We start from the raw sequence: 19,114 nt of genomic DNA on the forward strand, positions 1-19,114 counted from the left end.
AGGCAAACAAATACTGACGCGCGTTTGAAACGCCGTGTGATACGTGCGTCAGAGCGTGAAGCACCTTGCCCTAGCTCTCTTGCTCTGTCGCACGCATTTGTATATCTCGCTCGCACGAGTACAAGCAAATCCGTGCGAGAGAAAAGAGAATATACTCACCGTTCGATATACTAGTAAATATAAATGAAAAGTTGTAATGTATTCAATTGTCATGTGTTCAGTTGTCTGGTTACCATTCATTATATGCCACTGGTTGCGGGGCGCTGGTTTGATATATGTAATTAGGCTTTATTGATTTTTTACGCTGGCAACACTATATCGGCATCACTTGAGTGTAGACCGTCGCTGGTCCGCCTTTCGACTGTCCACCTGTTTTTGCGGCGCTTACTCTTCAAAATGACTTGGGGGTTCGTAACGTGCGGTCCCAACGAGGCCCTCGTCGTTTCCGGTGAGCATCGGATCCGCTATTTGCAACACGGCGCCTCCTTACTGACATAGCATTATTGATTTTTATGTGTTTTGCACCAGACCCGTTGTCTGTCAGTGGCGCTGGCGGGCGTACTATTTTTGACATGTGTCGTTTCACGTTTACGCACACTGTTTCGCGTGCGGGCGTTTCCGATATCTTAATTGATGGTATGAGACCGCTTGCGGATTGACGTCATTGCTATGCTATGTTAATCTCATGTTTCATTGTTTCATACAACAATTAGTCGAAACATACGATTAAAATATGTACTTTGTATATCATGTATTTTTATAATTTTAATAAAAATATAGATTTTTAAACATGTCTTACAGTTGTGTAGATGTGATAAAAAAATCGTGAAATATATATAATATATTGTATAGATTTCTACTTGAAAAAATTTTCATCGTATTGTTGGTAATATGAAGTAAACAAAACTTATTATGCACTTAAATCAATTGGCCGGCCTGCGTGTTCATACATACACACACATGCACGCGCGCAATACTATACAAGCGAATGGCACGCAGGGTCATGCTTCCACACTGAGACAATTTTAATAAATAAATATGTAACGCATTTTTTCGTCGTCTGACTCACATCCTGTCGTAAAAATTTAAAAATCGACAACATTTCTTAGATGTATAGAAAATCACATATATTGTATACAAAAATAATCCTAATAACCAAACCATTTGTTTTTGATCAATGGTGTTAACGAATTATAACATGCTATTATGTGGAAGAAGAATTTGTAATTGTTTTTTGTTGAGGGTTTTCATATTTCTTTATATATAAAAATAATAAAAAATAAAACTTTATAGCAAGATACGATGCCACATTTAAATATATATAATTATATGTATAATTTATAATATATACATATTCTTCTTCTTCTTCCATGGTGCCACAACTGGTGATCGGTTTTGGCCTTTCCACCTAAATTCTTGTAGGGCTACTAGATATATCTTGAGTTTTAGTATTTCTTCCGCTATTGTTTACATTTTTCCTGGTTGAAACATTGCACATTCCAGGTTCCAAAAATTGGAGTTCAGTCGTTTATCTAGATTTCGATCGCCTAGGTCAGAGGTCGGCAAAGTGCGGCTCCGGAGCCGCATGCGGCTCTTTGGCCCCTTAAGTGCGGCTCTGGCACAAATATCCACCGGCATTTACGCGCCGGATTTAAAAAACAAGGAAATATGGAGCTCTAAATTTGAACGTCTTTGTGTTGATTTGGAAAATTATAATAAAGGTTTGCTAAATTAATAAATAAATTTGGCTCTCAATTTTTTATTAATCGTTGTAATGTACATATTTTGCTCTTTGGCTAATAAGTTTGCCGACCACTGGCCTAGGTCAAAGTTTCTTAACCGGTGGTCCGCGAAGATTTTAATGATCGAATTTTATGCTGTATTTTATGGATTTTTAAATTATATTTCTTGTTTCTGACTGGTTTAATATACTTAAATATGGTTATATCAGCATACTTTGTTGCAAAATTAATTGTTTTGAATAAAAAAATCAATTATATAAATATTTATTATTTTATTTTAATGTTGATGGTCCGCAAAACATTTTTTGATTTTTTTGGTGGTCCGTGGATGTAAAAAGGTTAAGAAACTATGGCCTAGGTCATTATGAATCGGGCCGGATTTATTATTTCTTTGTGACTTTTCCGTAACTATTTAGATTTCTCCATCTCCGTTGGTTTGCTCCACAATAGAAACCCTCCTCCTTTATCCGGCAAGAGTGCAACATATTTACACTCCAGGTGGTAATATATATTACACACACACATATAATATATATACAATAAATAATAAAGTTTTCGACCATCGTGACGCTTTGGGGTAACCTGTTAGGTCACGATGGTCTCAATTTAATCTAAATAAATATGTTTCAAATAAATTATACAATAATAGAACCAGTAAAATAAAATGATTCAACGACGAGAAATCGCTTTTGTTATTATTATTATTATTTAATATTTACTAAGGGTTATTATTAATATTTTCTTAATTATATCTTATTTATATTTATTAATAAGTATTATTATTAATTAGTTATTGTTATTATTATTTAATTGTTATAGTAATTAATATTTTTATTTAATTATTACAAACAATAAAAACCAATCACAAAAACAGTGACAATATTAACACAGTCGAAATAATGGATAACTATATTCACAAGTATTTACATATCACAATAATAATTGAATTATTGATGACATAATTTAATTTCGATTCATAAATTAAATTAGAAAAAAATCGAATTTCCGTGACGCGTTTGTGCCAACCTAAGAGTGGCGCTGCAGTAGCACGTGTTAAACGGCGCGCAAAATACAAACGACTAAAATCAAGGCGTGCCTTTATTATTATATATATCACTGTTTCATCTCAAATTCTATAAATAAAATCACTGAAATCGTTTACTAGGAATTCAAACTGATTTTTAAAACATATATTGCCAACTTTTACCTTTTCTTTTCTTATAAAACGAAGGTTTTTACGAACGCATCATATGATGCGCATGGCATAGGAGAGTAGATTCAGTTGTGGATGATATGATGCGCGTGGTGTAGAAAGGGACATAATTACAGAGCAAAACTCAAATGTGTATTAAAAATATTTTTAGTAAATAAATTTGTTTTTTCATATTTATACTTCATTATAAATTTGTTTTTATAATTTTACCTTTTCACATTTATACTTCATCCAAATCAATTAATTTTTCTAATAATATATATGACTTAATTTTCATTAATTTGTCTAATTGCTTTATCTCTAATTTATTACGTGCTTTAGATATGATTACATTCACCAAGCCAAATCTACGTTCACATTCAGCACTTGATGCTTGAAATGTTTCACAAGTATCATATAAAACTGAAAGTTCCTTATACTCTTCATCTTGAAGGATATACATAATTATGTCATTAAATGTTTCTATACAACCAGTTTTATATTTTTCACTAATTAAAATCTTGTATTGTTCCAATATGTATTGTTCCAATATTTTAATAGAATAGTTTACATCATTTCTAATTTGATACTCATATTTAACACTTGGTTTACGGGTATAAACCCGTCAATTTTACGGGTGTCATAGTGACCAGATTTAAAAAATAAGTTTCATAAAATAAAAATAGTGTTAATGTATTTGCATTGTTTAAATATAAAAAGTCGTAAAAAAAATCAGAAAAAATACTGTGATGCAAATCAAAGACGGTGAGTTGTTGATGAATCAATTGTTAATTTCAAAAGCAAAATTTGTTTCACGACATTTAACCGACATTTAATCCCGGGATCAAAATTTTGGCCCAAGATTGGAATCCCTAGTTGTGATGAATGGCATGCGTATTACAGATTGACTGACATATAATTAAAGCATTTCACCGTTAATCATTCGAGACATTCTGTTGATTCGAATACTGATGCAAACATCCAAACAATAGAATACATTGGCGAACATTGAAGCTGGTTTTATCCCAGGGTAAAAAATCTAATTTAGATATGCACATTCATGAGTTTCTATGGCGCAGAAACGTTTCACATAATAATTTGAACCCCTTTGAATACTTAAAATCTTGTACTAAAAAACATATAATCTGAACTCTTAAATATATTTTTATATAGAATATATATATTGTTTTATTTTTTCCTAATGTTTAAAATAACATTACTTTCTCAAAATTGAATTTATGTTTGTTTGCTAATTAAATCGGGTGCGGTGTGATACTAAAATTTAGCCATATTGAAATAGGCTGATAATTTATATTGAAATACAAAACTACCGTTTCAAGATTTGTCGGTTTGTTATTAAAATATGATCTTGTATCTTTGTTTATAATAATAATAAGCAGATAGTGCTTTTTCCAAAGCGCTGCCGAAGGTTATTGTTTTTCCTTCTATTTTGCCTTGTCTTCGAAGCGGGTTGAACTCTGGATTCCAGACGTTGCCGTGAAGAGGGAAGCGGCTGATTTCTCTGTCCTTCGATGGTCGGTGGCTCCGAACGAACTTAGTAGATCCAAGTTTGCTAAGAGTGAGATTTGAATGGAAGTTGTAAATTTGGGCGCTGTGTATCCCTTTTTACACACGGTCAATTTGTGGAAAGTTTAGTGTTTTACTGTCAATTTACAATTAATTACGAATGTTGGAATTGTTCCTATCCCTCTCTTACTAGATTTTTATGACCGTTTCGCTAGAGTTTAATAAGTTGTGCTCGTGTCGTTTGCACAGATTTTTGAAAACAGTGAGATTTGGTGACTTTGCAATCAGTTGTTTTGTATCCTTTGCTACATGAACACTTGCAGATAATCTCGAATGGATATTGTAGTGCTCGCGGGGAATCTATTCCTTTGAAACTTGTTGTCATAAGAAAAGCACTTTCAATCAACATAATCCCTCATATTTTTTTGTTTTAATTTTATTTTAAATACATGTATGATTTTCTCTATGAGCTGAAATAGCTCATTATTAGAGAAATTTTTATATCTAATATGTACGACTTATCACAATATTCATCTGTGAGATTAGGAAAATTTAGGAAAACTTAATCGATCGGAATTATAATTATATAATAATCACTAATTCCGCTTTGCCAGGACAATATATAAATTGAAAAACATATGTTCGAACCTGTCTTTCAGGTGTTAGTAACTGGTTGGTCTATCGTACTATTATCGACAATACTAGCAACCTGTGTCGTCACCATCATTAGCTATACAACTCTAGGTGTGCCATAAGTTATTAATTATATAGTGTAAAATTAATATTTTTGTGTGTGTAACTTGGTCAGTAAATTGTTTTTGTCTAGTATAATATTTTAGTTTTATTAAGGATATTTAGTTCAATCTTCCAACCTTTATTGCTGCAGCCCCACCACTCCAAATTCTTATGGGCCGCCATTGTGTTGAGACATAGTCTTATCTTGTTCATTGTTTTATCCAATCTTTGATAAGCTTCAGTAGATCCAAAAATTAAATCCAAAAATTCCATCACCAACATGATGGCGGAAGTCAACAACACAAAGATGCATTTGAAACTCAAATTCAAACCTAGACAAGTTATAAGGGTAATCGTCAAAGCTTATCGCACTTGTAAAGATAAAGTTGATCATAAAAATGTAATCGACAGAAATTCGAATATTTTTCCAAGTGATGTGTCTTGCGTTAATCTGATGTTAATCTGACAATTGGACAACTGATATTGACAGAAAAATGTTCAAATTGATACTATATTACATACACATATACGCATGTATATAAGAATATAATATTATCTTGCATATATGTACATTATCAAAGTTTTATAATTGGTTAAAAAAGAGGCATGTTCTTCTCATAAAAAATGTGATTTATGACTAACGGCTAATAAAATTCTCTAAGGACAGAGAACAAATTTCTATGTTTGACCTTCCATTTTGTGGCTGTTTATCTGTAATTTGCAATTTTATCAGTTAAAATATCACAATTTATTTTTATTGAAATTGTTTACATTATAATATTATATCGAATTAAATTTTTCATATGATAATATGTACTAATTTTAATTATTAGTCAAATGACTAGTCATCATATTATATCTGATCTTAACTCTAACATAATTTATGTCATAATCGTTGATTGTATTACAATTAGTTAAGCCAATCTTAATGTTTTTTAAATTTAATACATTTCCATAAATAGGATGTTGCTACACGAAACCGTTGCTGGTGCCCGGAGGACGAGCATTCGTATGGCCGTCCATACAAAGAGTCCAGAGAATATCTCTCAATACCATGACGCTGCAGGTGGACAGTCCAACCGTCTACACGAGTCAGGGCGTACCCATTTCTGTCACCGGAGTAGCTCAGGTTTTATTCGGGAATAGTTATACAGTTTTATTTCAATCGAATCGGTTATAATAAGATCCACTCTGCAGGTTAAAATCCAGGGTCAAAACTCTGAAATGTTACTGGCTGCCTGCGAACAGTTCCTCGGCAAGAGCGAACATGAGATACAGCACATTGCCCTCGTCACGCTTGAAGGACACCAACGCGCCATCATGGGATCCATGACCGTCGAAGAGATCTACAAAGACCGCAAGAAGTTCTCTAAGCAGGTAATTGATTGATAGTATATCAAAAATATAATATCTTTCATATTTATACTAGAATTTTAGTGCATCTGATAATTTGTTTTTCTCTTAGGTGTTCGAAGTGGCATCAAGCGACCTCGTCAACATGGGCATCACTGTGGTGTCGTACACTCTGAAGGACATCAGAGATGAAGAGGTAAATATGCACTCACAAGTATATACGCCTATGTACATATATATAAGCATACGGATTAGGAATATCACAAAGTTCGTTCTAATATAAATTTTAATACGATTGAGATCGGTTTGCCATTGAATAAAAAGTGGAATTATATAGTACTTATGTTGTTCTTATACTGAGTCAATAATTTGACATTATTGAAACAAACTCTTCGATACTCCTAATACATCAATATACATACTAATATCTCGTGAATATTATTGCAACTCACTTTTGCAAATCTAATAGGATATATGTATTAGATTAGATTATAAAGCGGATGCTCATTAAATCTTTGCTCAATATTATTAAACAATCGATTCATTTTATTAATCTACATCTACAAGGTAAATAATCTCGCTCAACTTCAGTGTCTGATATGGCATTGTTGTTTTTTAAAATATAATCAAGACCGGGGGGGGGGGGGGGGTAATATGATATATCATAGTAAAAGTACTTATTTACTCTTATATAATTTTTTACTTAAAATTTTGAACAAATCAATTATTATTTTTATTTACCTCTAAAATATATAAATATTCATGAATTTCTCTCCTCCGTTTTATATAAAAATAATGATAATAATAAATGGCAACAAATTAAATGGTCGTTATTAAATTAAATGGTAGTAATTTTTAAATAATATGGTCAGTAATATTATTAACCTCATGGTTGCCAAGCCTCATCTAAATATCGGTGTAATACACAATAAACAATGTTATTTACCCTTAAGCATTCTATAATCTATTATAAGTTTATCCAATTCTTTCTTAAATTACCATGTTGGATCTGCCATTTTTCATTGAATTAACAAAATTATTGCTTTTGGGCTAACACATTCTCAGTTAATAATTATGAATGATCAGTAATTTTATCATAATCGGCCAGTAACTTTTTTATGAACAGTTCCGATTGCTATTAATAACACTATGGTTGCCGAAATCCGATATATCGGCTTTTGCTACTTTGCCAGATTTGACGACATCATTAAAGAAAAAATCGTAAAGATTTTTAATGGGCTGTATTTGCTATAAGAGGAAATAACATTTTTTACCAACATATATTTTTTAATTTATTATTATTTCATTAATATTTAGATTGAATTTGACATGGTTCGGCAGCCAATGGCAAATTCATCATTCATATAAAATATAGCTATGTTTTTCCACATGTCCTCTGTTAAAATATCAACATTTGTTTAAAATAAAACTAACCTTTTAAACATAAAATTTAATATATATACAGTAGCGGTCAATGAAAGGTTTCCACCCCCAGAAAAGGGTAAAAAGTAGTTATATTTTTTTTCTAACGGCCAATGTTCCTCGGAATTAATTGTATTCATGAGCAAGGGTTCCTTTCTTTCATTATTTCGGCAGTTGACGGCCGGTTTTTGAAGTGTTTACGTGATTTTGTGTTCAACGTGCCGAAAGTACCACAATAAAACAACATCAAAGAAATTGGAAATTTTGATTTTGGTTAAAGAAAAATTCAGTTCTCGTTATATTGAAAGCAAAATAGAGTACAGTTAAACAACTGTGCTAAAAAAATATGAGGATTCCACATCCTTATAAAGGAAGAAAGACCAATTTATCAGAAGATCGGCTATTACAACGGATTTGTTTGCAAAATCGTTTTAAAGGTGCGATGGATGTAAGAACAGAGTTCATTGAAGCTAGTGGAAATGAAATAAATGTAGAAATTGCTCGTCGTCGACTTCCAGAATCTGGTTTATACGCAAGGATGCTGTCGAAAAAACTGTTTTCATCGAAGAAAATACGTTTGCAAAGATTAAATTAGGCCAAAAAATTTAAAAATTAGACTGAATCGGACTGAAAGCGTAATCTTCTCAGACAAAAGCAAATTTAACTTGTCAGATGGGGTCCACTACATCTGGCGAAGGTCGTGACGAGTGTATTCAGCCGACAGTCAATTATCTGGGGATATTTTTCATACCCTGGGGTAGGATAAATAGCATTTATTGATGGGATAGTAAATGCCGAAAAATAAAATATTGAAAAATTTATTTCCAACTATTGAAATGCACTATCCACATGGAACGAAGTGCATATTCCAGGACGATTCTGCACTGTGCCACCGTGATAAAATTGTAAATGTTATCTTTTCCTAATAGCATGTGTCACAGTTAACATGAAAAACAAAATAAAAATTAATATTTTGAAAATGGCATTTTAACCTTAAATCGGTCAGGTAACAGCCCCGACTTAAACCCCATCGCGAACCTGTGGGCTATAATGAGAGCAAGAATCTAAAAGAAATAACCTTTGTCGAAATAGGAATTGATAGAAACTAGAAAAAGTATGGTATGAAAAAATTTCAGAACAATATTTAAAAACATTGGTCGAATCGATACCTCGAAAAATGAATGGAGTGTTACGAATTTTGCTTTATTTGTGGCTTATATAATTATAAATATAATTTAAGTTTCTGTTTTTATATTTATAAACTAATTTTACAGTAAAAAATCATTACACTACTAAATTTTCCCAAATATCACTGATTTCGAAAAGCTTCAATAATTTGTTTATTTCAATAGTGCTGAGACTTTTGCAAGTTTAATTACTTAAAAATATTACTAACACAATTTTAATTTACAATAAATAAAAAAATATATAAAACATCGTAATACCAAGAAATGTAGATTTTTCAAGGTGGACACCTTTCATTGACCGTTACTGTATATATAAATAAAACAGATTCAAATAATCACCGAGCATAGAACAAAACTACCGACCATTTATTTGAATTATTGACCAATATGAAATAAATTTATAAATACAAACCATAATAAAATTAAAAAGTTTATGGTGCTGAATTGGTTTAGTTCTTTGAAACTTTTACCCTAATTTTATTACTCTTTCCTAGAAATTATGGAAAATTCTCAATGATTTCTCTATTCAATTTTTTAGCATATATTATATAATAGAATTAAAACATCCCGAATAAAATAGTAGAATTAACAAATTTTGCTTTCATTAAACAACCCACAGTCATAATATATAATCATTTTTTTATACTATATTATTTGTCTTATCAAGTTTTGTTTTAGTATTGGTTATTTAAACTCACCTATTTTTTTAAATTATTTATCAAGTACATGCCAATTAAAGTTGATATAAAATTGCAGTCACTGTATGCGTATAAAATGTGTACCTGATTTATCCTTAATTGTGTCAATTGAGTAAATAATAATAATAATTTTATATAAATTTTCAATGCTCGATTAATTAACATGACTCATACATATTAAATGTTTATTTTAATACATTTTTAATAGGGAGTTAAAAATATTGTATATTGATTTTTTTTAATGCACTACCTTTTGTCCACAATATTGTAGACATCATTCCCACTTCAGCATCCCTTTTTATCTCGCGTAATAGATATACACTAATGAATTGTCCAGACCAGTTAATCTAATCTTTCTTCCGTGAATATTAGTAGCATAAGGGATTTATGCCCTAGTTATTACGATACGCAATGTTGCAATAATATTTAATGTGAGATTTAGTATTTTTAAATAATTTACTATTTTTTTTCATTAATGGTTGGATTATTACAGTTTAATTATAGTTATCGTTATTTTACATTGTTTTTATATAGCTCATATAGATTTACTTTATTTTTTGTATCGAATACTCCTTATTGTTGCGATTATTATGATTTATTTTTTGTAAATATTTGGTGTCAATATTCTCCTAATGATGGTTTGTTTCTACTCTTTCGAGTGTCACATGATAGATAAAGCTAACAATGTACATTCAAAAATTAACAAATCAACTTTCCTGTGCTGTTTACATATTTTCTATGAAATTAGCACAGCTTTTATTATTTATTTTCAAAAAAAACACTGACATATACTAGTTACAATTAAAAAAACAATGATACCCTCAAAATTGGCACTCTATGTGTATTTTTTTATCTTGTGATATCCTCGCTTTATTTGCCGTTCCTAAATTGTTTCTGTTTGGAACTGTTATTTTTGATAGTTTAATTAAAAATATAAATTTTAGGTATATCACTGATGATTTTTATAAATATAATATATTTTTTAATATATTACATATATGCATTAATTTGCCATAGACATGTTTATTAGTAAATTAATAATGTTTAGCGTATTTTTTTTTCTTTTGCAACAGGGGGCCAAGGTATGTCTTTTAGTTAAATCACCGACACCTTTAATCATTGATGTGTTTTGTTCAATTGGTTATTTATATGATGTATAGTTTGGCTGTAATACTTGGCCTTGCTTGTTGACACACGTTGTTATTGTTAACACACAAAACATACTACATACACACATCATATTTTGAAAAATTAGTTTCATCGTGATTCAGATTTAATGATCATTTCGGCGGTTATGAAACCGCCATGATCACAAGTAACTATGAATTCGTGATCATGGCAGGTACATCACTATTGAAATGTGAGTATCAATCACGATCAAACTCGTTTCTCAATAAATATCAATACTTGCATACTATAAAATATATATTGATCATCTATACATACATATAGGGATTCCAATCCCGGGATCCCGAATCCCGGGATCCCGGACGATTTTCAATACCCGATGAGTCCCGGGATTATAAAACATAATCCCGAATTTTTCGGATTGGTTGATTTATCAAGCACAGTCGAATTATTATTGACAACATCGTTATATTTCGTGTACAAACTTGCGCGAGTTGCACGTGTCATCTGTGAATCTTTGAGGCTGTGAGTCTGAACGTGCTTTTTCAGCAGCAGGCTGCTTAGGAACCAAAATCAGATCAAGGCTAAATGATAAAACACTTGATGCTTTGATGTTACTTCGTGAGTTTTATTCAAAATAATGTTTTCAATTAATTGTGTCTATGAATGTACATAGTATGTACATACATTGTCAAAAGTTCATTTTTTTCTTCTCAAATAAATATATAAGACCTTCCCTTTTTTATTTTTATTATATTATTTTCTATTTTAAGTCCAAGACTAAAATTATACGTACTTTATACATTGTACGTTATAAAAAACAGAGGTAAAAATATATTGTATTATTCATTTTAAATTATTTTTATCGATAAAATAACATGAAAATTATCCCGGGACTGGTCCCGGAATCCCGGGATCGACTAATTGCAATACCGAAATCCCGGGATCAAAATTTTGGCCCGGGATTGGAATCCCTACATACATATCATAATATATGCTTTTTATATTATTTTTTAATCTTCTTAAAATCATCAATTTTAGATTTATTATGAATGCCGAAAGATAAAATGAAAATATTGTATAAATTTAAAAAAGCACTGTGTGTTTGTGGTGGCACTGTTTAAAAAATTAGATGCAAAGAGTTTGGTGTACCTTTAAATCAAAAAGCACGTGTTAAACATTGGCATTGTGGATTTGAAGTAGGTTTTTTCTTTATTTAGAGGGATTTTTTTTTATACAGGGTGCGAGGGGCAGATCTGATGATTTTCAAGTATGTATAAAATTGTAAATTGAAAATCGTCAGTTTACTCGACCGCATTCCACTTTTTGTGTTATATTATATTTTTTAATATATATATATATGTCAGTGGCGTGCCGTCCATACATGCGGAGTTTCAAAACGTCAACCCACATGCACGGTTGATGGCGAACGACTTAGCCGTTACACATGCTCGTGTTTAAAGTCGATCAACCGTGCATGCGGGTTGACGTTTTGAAACTACCGCATATATAGTATGTATGTATGTACATACTTATGAAGGAATGAATGTATGAATGAGTGCATGCATGCATTATGTATGTATGTATGTGAAGAGTGGCGGTTGGTGAAACATTGTATTTTGATCGCAAAAATGCTTCAGCACGGTGATTTTCCGACTAAGGCACAATATTTCACCGGCTGCCACTGTATGTATGTATAATTCTAGTAGACGAGTATAAATTTTTTTAAAAACGAGCACGATTTTTATGATCACTATTTTTTTATCTAACTAGCAAGTTTTGCTTGCGATTAACGCTGTTTTTATAGTACTAATACAGAGATGGATTGTTCAAGACACTGGCAATGACATTTTAACTGACATTACGACTTTTTTGGAAAAAAATGGTCAATTACTGTGATTACGTCATGCTTGATACGAAATATTTTCGTTTTAAGTGTTACATTCTTAGATTAATTAAATTTTAATAAAGAAGATTATCAAACAACAATAACTGTGCATATGTAATGTTCTTGTCAAATTAATTGCATCGAGTAATGAATAAAGTTAATATAATTATGTCATTTTATCCTTGTGTTTGTTAGTATTTCTTCGATACTTTTTATTCGGTAAATATTATTTAAACAGTCAAAATTTACAATTTTATTCCAGAAGAAGAAAATTGTCCCCCATTGCTAAGTACAAAAGCAATTTTTATTGCCATAAAAATTGCTTTTGTACTTAGTTTCGGTCAATTTACTAACAAAATTCAAGGACATTTTGTGTTGTAAAATTAAGAAAAATTAACTAAACTGAAATTTTTATTTTATTATGATTGTTATATCCTAATTAAAATACTCTTGTAAAAAAATAATTGGTATTTGTACTTTTAATTTCGTGCATTCTATAAATAATATAGAATCCGCTAAAAAAAAATATGACACGTAGTGTCTTTTAATTCCGTGTCAGTTAATATGTCATGATCTCTTCAGATGATAAATATATTTTCCTGCGTAATTCAAATAACAAAGTCAACTGTTTCATTGTGCCAATTTACGCAATTTAGAAATGGTGTACTGATTCTGCCAAACATGGCAGAATGTGTGGTGTTAATATTTGCTTTCATTTCACTTTTGCATATACGCTGGCAACAGCTTTCGCTTTATACTGTCAATGTCGTTGAATAATCTGTCGGGATAAAAGATGCATACATTCTGATTTTAATTACTAATAACTTAAGTAATAGGAAAATTTATATTAAAAAGCCCTTTAAAGTACTGCCTGTAATTCTATGCTTTGTTTAATAGACAATAAGAGAAATGTTAAGATGTTTGTTTAGACAATTTTGTATAAATCAAATCATTTTATTATATCTACTTTCATTGTGATAGTCTTGCATGATACTCTTTTATTGTCAATGTCTGATTTAAGTTTAAAAATTCATAAATGACTATCGAGTTGCTTCTTCAAATCTGATTCAAAGATGTGCCACTTTTAATACAAATACTTTTCAATACCAAAATGAAACCAGGTGATACTAGAAATTCTTGGCCCCTTCCTTAACTTTTCTATTATTGATAACGTAACAATTTGAGCCGACTCAGGTTAGTCACGATGGATTGTTTGTATTGTAACTTTTCAGTAGTTATAATACCGGCGATGCTTGTTTCAGCGTCAGCATGGTGTTATGCTTCCTCCACACTCTCTGGAAGTAAGCCATGGTTGGGCAAGGACGGAAAATATAATGTGTTAATTCGGGGCTACTTAGGTCGAGCTCGGGTCTGCCCGCTCTAATGTCTCGGCGACCTCAACCATATTCGGTAGACCTTTGGTTCGGTAACTTCCAGAGAGTGTAGAGGAAGCATTATAGTTAGGTAGTGAATATATGTAAATATATATGTTTTGAACATTGTATCGTTTTCATTGTGATAATTTTGTGCTACGTCTCTCAATTATGTAGGGTTATTTAAAATCGTTGGGAATGGCTCGTACGGCTGAGGTAAAGCGAGATGCGAGGATCGGCGAGGCTGAAGCGCGCCGCGATGCCCAGATAAGGGAGGCGATCGCCGAGGAGCAAAGAATGGCCGCCAGGTTCTTGAACGATACCGACATTGCAAAGGCGCAACGAGATTTCGAACTGAAAAAGGCCGCTTACGATCAAGAGGTCCAGGTTAAAAATGTAAGTGTAATTTTATTTTTGAGATTCTGTGTTTCTCTTTTGTTTTAATTGTATCGATTTGAATCTTTAGGCAGAGGCTGAACTCGCTTACGAGTTGCAAGCTGCCAAGATCAAGCAACGCATCAAGGAAGAGCAGATGCAGATCAAAGTGGTAGAACGTACGCAAGAAATTGCCGTTCAGCTTCAAGAAGTGCAGCGTAAAGAGCGAGAGCTCGAGGCGACGGTTCGTCAGTGAGTATCTTTATGTATTGGTTCTAATAATCCGTTTTAACTTATTATGACATAGTATTTTTGCTTTTATAGACCTGCTGAAGCCGAGAAGTTCAGGCTTGAGAAACTCGCCGAGGCTCACAGGTTGGTAACCGTGTTGGAAGCCGAAGCTCAAGCGGAAGCGGTTCGCTTGCGCGGTGAGGCCGAAGCTTTCGCCGCAAGGGCCAAAGCTAAAGCTGAAGCCGAACAGGCCGCTAGAAAGGCCGAGGCTTGGAACGAGTACAAGGAGGCTGCCATGTTGGAAATGTTGCTCGAGACATTGCCCAAGGTATGGTTATTTTTAATTTAGAACCCCTACGAGGCCAAATATTCTCTTATGTTTGAGAAAATCCAGGAAAAATTTTTATGAAGGAGTTTAGTTACTATCCTTTCCTTTCCCAGTGCCTTTTTATTAGAAGCTTTGTGTTCAGATTCGCTGTGCTATCGTAGAAAGATGTATATTGCCTAGCATTTCTTTAAATTACCAAAGGGCACTGTGGACAATCTGTTTATTCTCGAGAAATTGCAGTTTTGAAGATGTCGACATTTGCTAACTCGCAGTAGTCATCCAGCTTCTTAATACATCAGCATATTTTTTTATGTTATTTTAGTTCATTTTGTCTCATTGGACTAATTTGTTAGGTCAATATGGTCTTCATTTAATAAATAAATAAGTAAGTAAGATATATTAGCTAGTATTTTATAATTGTAGGTCGCGGCTGAAGTGGCAGCTCCGCTTTCACAAACACGCAAAGTTACCATGGTGTCATGCGGCAACGGCGAAGTAGGAGCGGCAAAACTCACCGGCGAAGTATTGTCGATTGTCCAACGCATGCCCGACGTCGTCAAGAGTCTCACCGGTATCGACATTTCTAAGGTTCGGTTTCTGCTCCTAGTCTCATCACATATTATTATTAAATCAATCATAATATATGTTCTCTATTCATTTCAGACACTCCGTGCTGCTTAAATTTGATACGAGCACCATCTAGCTGTGTACACTTCAGTTTAGTGCACAGCAAAGTGAAGACTTGGTTCATTTCGCTATAACTAAGTTTCGACATATTTTTTATGTATGTATTAAACGGAAACTGTGGTACTATCTAGGTAGAAGGCAAAAGGTTTCGAATACATTATCATTTGTAAGCATATATCTTTAAACATGAAATTGTCTATGATGAATAAATATATAACCTTCGTGCCAAATACATCTCGTGATTAGTGTTTTTGTAAGGAGCGTTCAAAATGTTCATAATTTTTAAGTAACCGCTTTGTTGTTCGATAATTGCCCGTGGGCCTTTTACTTCTACCCTCGCTGTTTTTGAAAGTTTCCCTGCCTTTGTCACGTTGAGTATATTGATTATTAATATATAAATAAATATTCGTTTTAAATTGTGTAATACCAGAGCATCTTATTTGATAGATATAAGTGTATCTTAACAGTTATGTGCAAATTTATTTTATGTCCAGTTTTGGCACCGTACTGTAATTTGTGTAAATCTTCTCAATTTTTATCATCCCAAAGGAACTATATCACCTCATTCGCATTTAAGTTTTATTATTCCACTTTTTTATTGTTGGTGAAATATGTTTATAATTAAATGGTATATATTATTATTAATCGTAGTTCTTAACTTTTGATGATATTAACCCTTAATATATTTTAATGTTGTTTTTATGCGAACGATTAATTAATTTTCACTCGGAAATATTTAATCTTTTTGTGTTTAGAATGTTTTGGAAACAAATTAAAAAATTATATGATATGGAGAGTATTTTCTTAATTAATTATTGTTATGTCACACCTCATTGCTTCATAGTTTACCTTAAACATTGTTTAGGTTTTTATGTAATTTTCCATACTTAAAAATATAGGGTCGTATGTGTTCTTGAATTTGTCTTAAGTAACAACACCACTAAAAACGCCTTTAAATAAAAATTTAAAAAATGTTTAAAAATCTATTGTCTATGAACTGTGCTTTGAATAAAGTTTATGTGCACACAATACAAAAATATGTGTTTGTAATGTATGCTTAAATGTGTTGATGTACTCCAAACTTGTATACTCAACAATATTTTATTATATTAAAAATCTCAAATATATGATTATTTTGTAAACTATTGAAGATTTTTATTTATTTTTTGTTGCATATCTGATATGCAACATTACTTGCCTCAATGTCAAGCGATCGATTCATGCTTGGGACAGAAGTCCATGTAGAAATCTGTTGCTGACGTTACTTGGCCGATTATTGAAGCAGATATTTTGGTACCTTACAGCCTCTGGTGATGAGTCGAAAGAAGGCTGACACGCCACAACACAGCGAAAGAGATCTAATAAATTATAAAATAATAGAACAAGTAAAATAAAATGATTCTACGACAAGGAATCGTTTTTGTTATTATTATTAATATTTAATAGGTATTTACTAAGAGTTAATATTGATATTTTATTAATTATATCTTATTTATATTTATTAATAAGTATTTAATAGTAATTATTATTATTATTATTTAATTATTACAAACAATAAAAACCAATCACAAAAACAGTTGACAATATTAAAACAGTCGAAATAACGTATAAATATATTCACAAGTATTTACAAATCACAATTATCATTGAAATATTGATGACATAATTTAATTTCGATTCATAAATTAAAGTATAAAAAAACGAATTTCCGCGAAGCGTTTGTGCTAACCCTAAAAGTGGTCTAAAGAAGCACGATCGAAACCGCGCGCAAAATACAAACGACTAAAATTAAGGCGTGACTTTATAATTATATATACCACTTTTTCATCGCAAATTCTATAAATAAAATCACTGAAATCGTTTACTAGGAACTCAAACTGATTTTTAAAACATATATTGCCAACTTTTACCTTTCCGTTTCTTTAAAAAACGAAGGTTTTAACGAGCGCATCATATCATGCGCTTGGCGTTAGACAGTAGATTTAGTTGCGCATCATATCATGCGCTTGGCGTTGAAAGGATTAACAATAGTTCATCGTTGACAAAAGTATATTTTCAAATTTATGCAATCTTTTCCACAGGTTAACCCATCCTTGTAGCTCTGACAGGTGTTCGGTAGACCACCAGGTCCAGAATTCCTGCACCAGATCTTGCATCTGATGGTATAGCTGTGTCCCCCTGTAGGTCGAAGCGTTCTGCTGTGGAAGAGCTGTTAAGGTGTGCCGATCAGGAGGAGGCAAAGGATCAGGTTTTTGAGAAACCGTTTGTTTGTGAGCAAGGAAAATATCTTCTTCGCTTGTCTGTACATGATTTGTAACATTACCGGTTTGTCTGTGCGGTGCCGGTTCCTACTTGAATATATGCGATAATACAGGGGGGCTCGAATGATGTACTTGAGGCTTTGTTTCCTCAAGCTGACTGACATTTTTGTGCGCAAGGAAACAATCTTCTTTGATTGTCTGCACATGATTTGTCACAGTACCGGTCTGCCTGTGTGGTACCAACTTGAATGTATGCGACGATGCAGGATGGCAATATTGTAAGGATTGAGCTCGTAGAGTGAGGAACTCCACAAGCTGTCTGAGCGTAAGCAGAACGGATTCTGTTCGCCGACTCTCCCATGCCTGTTTCGACAGATTATCGAGACGCCGAACCACCATAGCCACCACTGTTGTATCCTCGATGTTTTGCCCTAACTTTTTTAGAGCAGCGAAGTTCGTCAGAACTGTTTCCACCAATTCAAATAGGGACTGCGATGAAGCTGTCCGAATTGGTTTCAGGTCCTGAAGAGCAGCCAGATGTTTAAGAACAGTTTGTCTAAAATCAAAACGGCCTAGAAGTCTTTCCCATGCGGAATTGTAGTTCTCGGGACTAAACTGAAAGAGTCTATGACCCTGGCTGCGCTACCTAAAAGTGCATTTTTTAGGTAACACAATTTGTGAATTTCACTTAGTTCCGGGTTGTTGTGTACTAAGTGAGAAAAAGTGTCGCGGAAGGCCACCCGCTTAGTCCTGGAGCCATTGAAAGTTGGAATGACAACTGCTGGCTGCGTTAACCTGTACTGGTTAAGAATTGGTTCCCGTTACGCTTCCGGCTGATCTTTCAGCGCCAGTTTTGCCAAGTTGAGAATATCATAATAGCTATCCTCAAAAGCATCGACATCTTCATCGTAACCCTCGGCATCTAGCAACCTAATTTGTCACTGGACAGCGAGGAGTCTGTTCAGCAATGTTTCAAAACTTTGAAAT

The 19,114-nt window shown here is 32.6% G+C and overlaps 1 protein-coding gene across 2 annotated transcripts; it reads left to right on the top strand.

The window, feature by feature from the left end:
- The first annotated feature begins 309 nt into the window (after positions 1–309).
- Positions 310–17,011, top strand: Flo1 (flotillin-1). 2 transcript variants are annotated; one of them, XM_088187437.1, is made up of 10 exons: positions 310–448; positions 6,159–6,325; positions 6,394–6,573; positions 6,662–6,745; positions 12,225–12,254; positions 14,423–14,641; positions 14,712–14,872; positions 14,945–15,179; positions 15,603–15,767; positions 15,843–17,011. In XM_088187437.1, exons 1-10 carry the CDS (start codon positions 397–399, stop codon positions 15,858–15,860), a joined length of 1,311 nt encoding a protein of 436 aa, XP_088043563.1. In that variant the 5' UTR covers positions 310–396; the 3' UTR covers positions 15,861–17,011. The 2 variants fall into 2 exon arrangements, with proteins under 2 accessions (XP_088043563.1, XP_088043564.1); XM_088187438.1 differs by lacking the exon at positions 12,225–12,254.
- The last annotated feature ends 2,103 nt before the right edge of the window (positions 17,012–19,114 follow it).

This window comes from Plectrocnemia conspersa, unplaced genomic scaffold, assembly GCF_051122295.1.
Source record: "Plectrocnemia conspersa isolate PC_06_02 unplaced genomic scaffold, ASM5112229v1 ptg000006l, whole genome shotgun sequence".
NCBI classification, from domain to species: domain Eukaryota; kingdom Metazoa; phylum Arthropoda; class Insecta; order Trichoptera; family Polycentropodidae; genus Plectrocnemia; species Plectrocnemia conspersa.

Coding starts and splice junctions, on each gene's coding strand:
- Flo1 (XM_088187437.1), top strand. CDS start 397: ATGACTTGGGGGTTCGTAACGTGCGGTCCCAACGAGGCCCTCGTCGTT. Junction 6,574..6,661: donor GCAAGAAGTTCTCTAAGCAG/GTAATTGATTGA, acceptor TTTTTCTCTTAG/GTGTTCGAAGTGGCATCAAG. Junction 12,255..14,422: donor GCAGATCTGATGATTTTCAA/GTATGTATAAAA, acceptor TCAATTATGTAG/GGTTATTTAAAATCGTTGGG.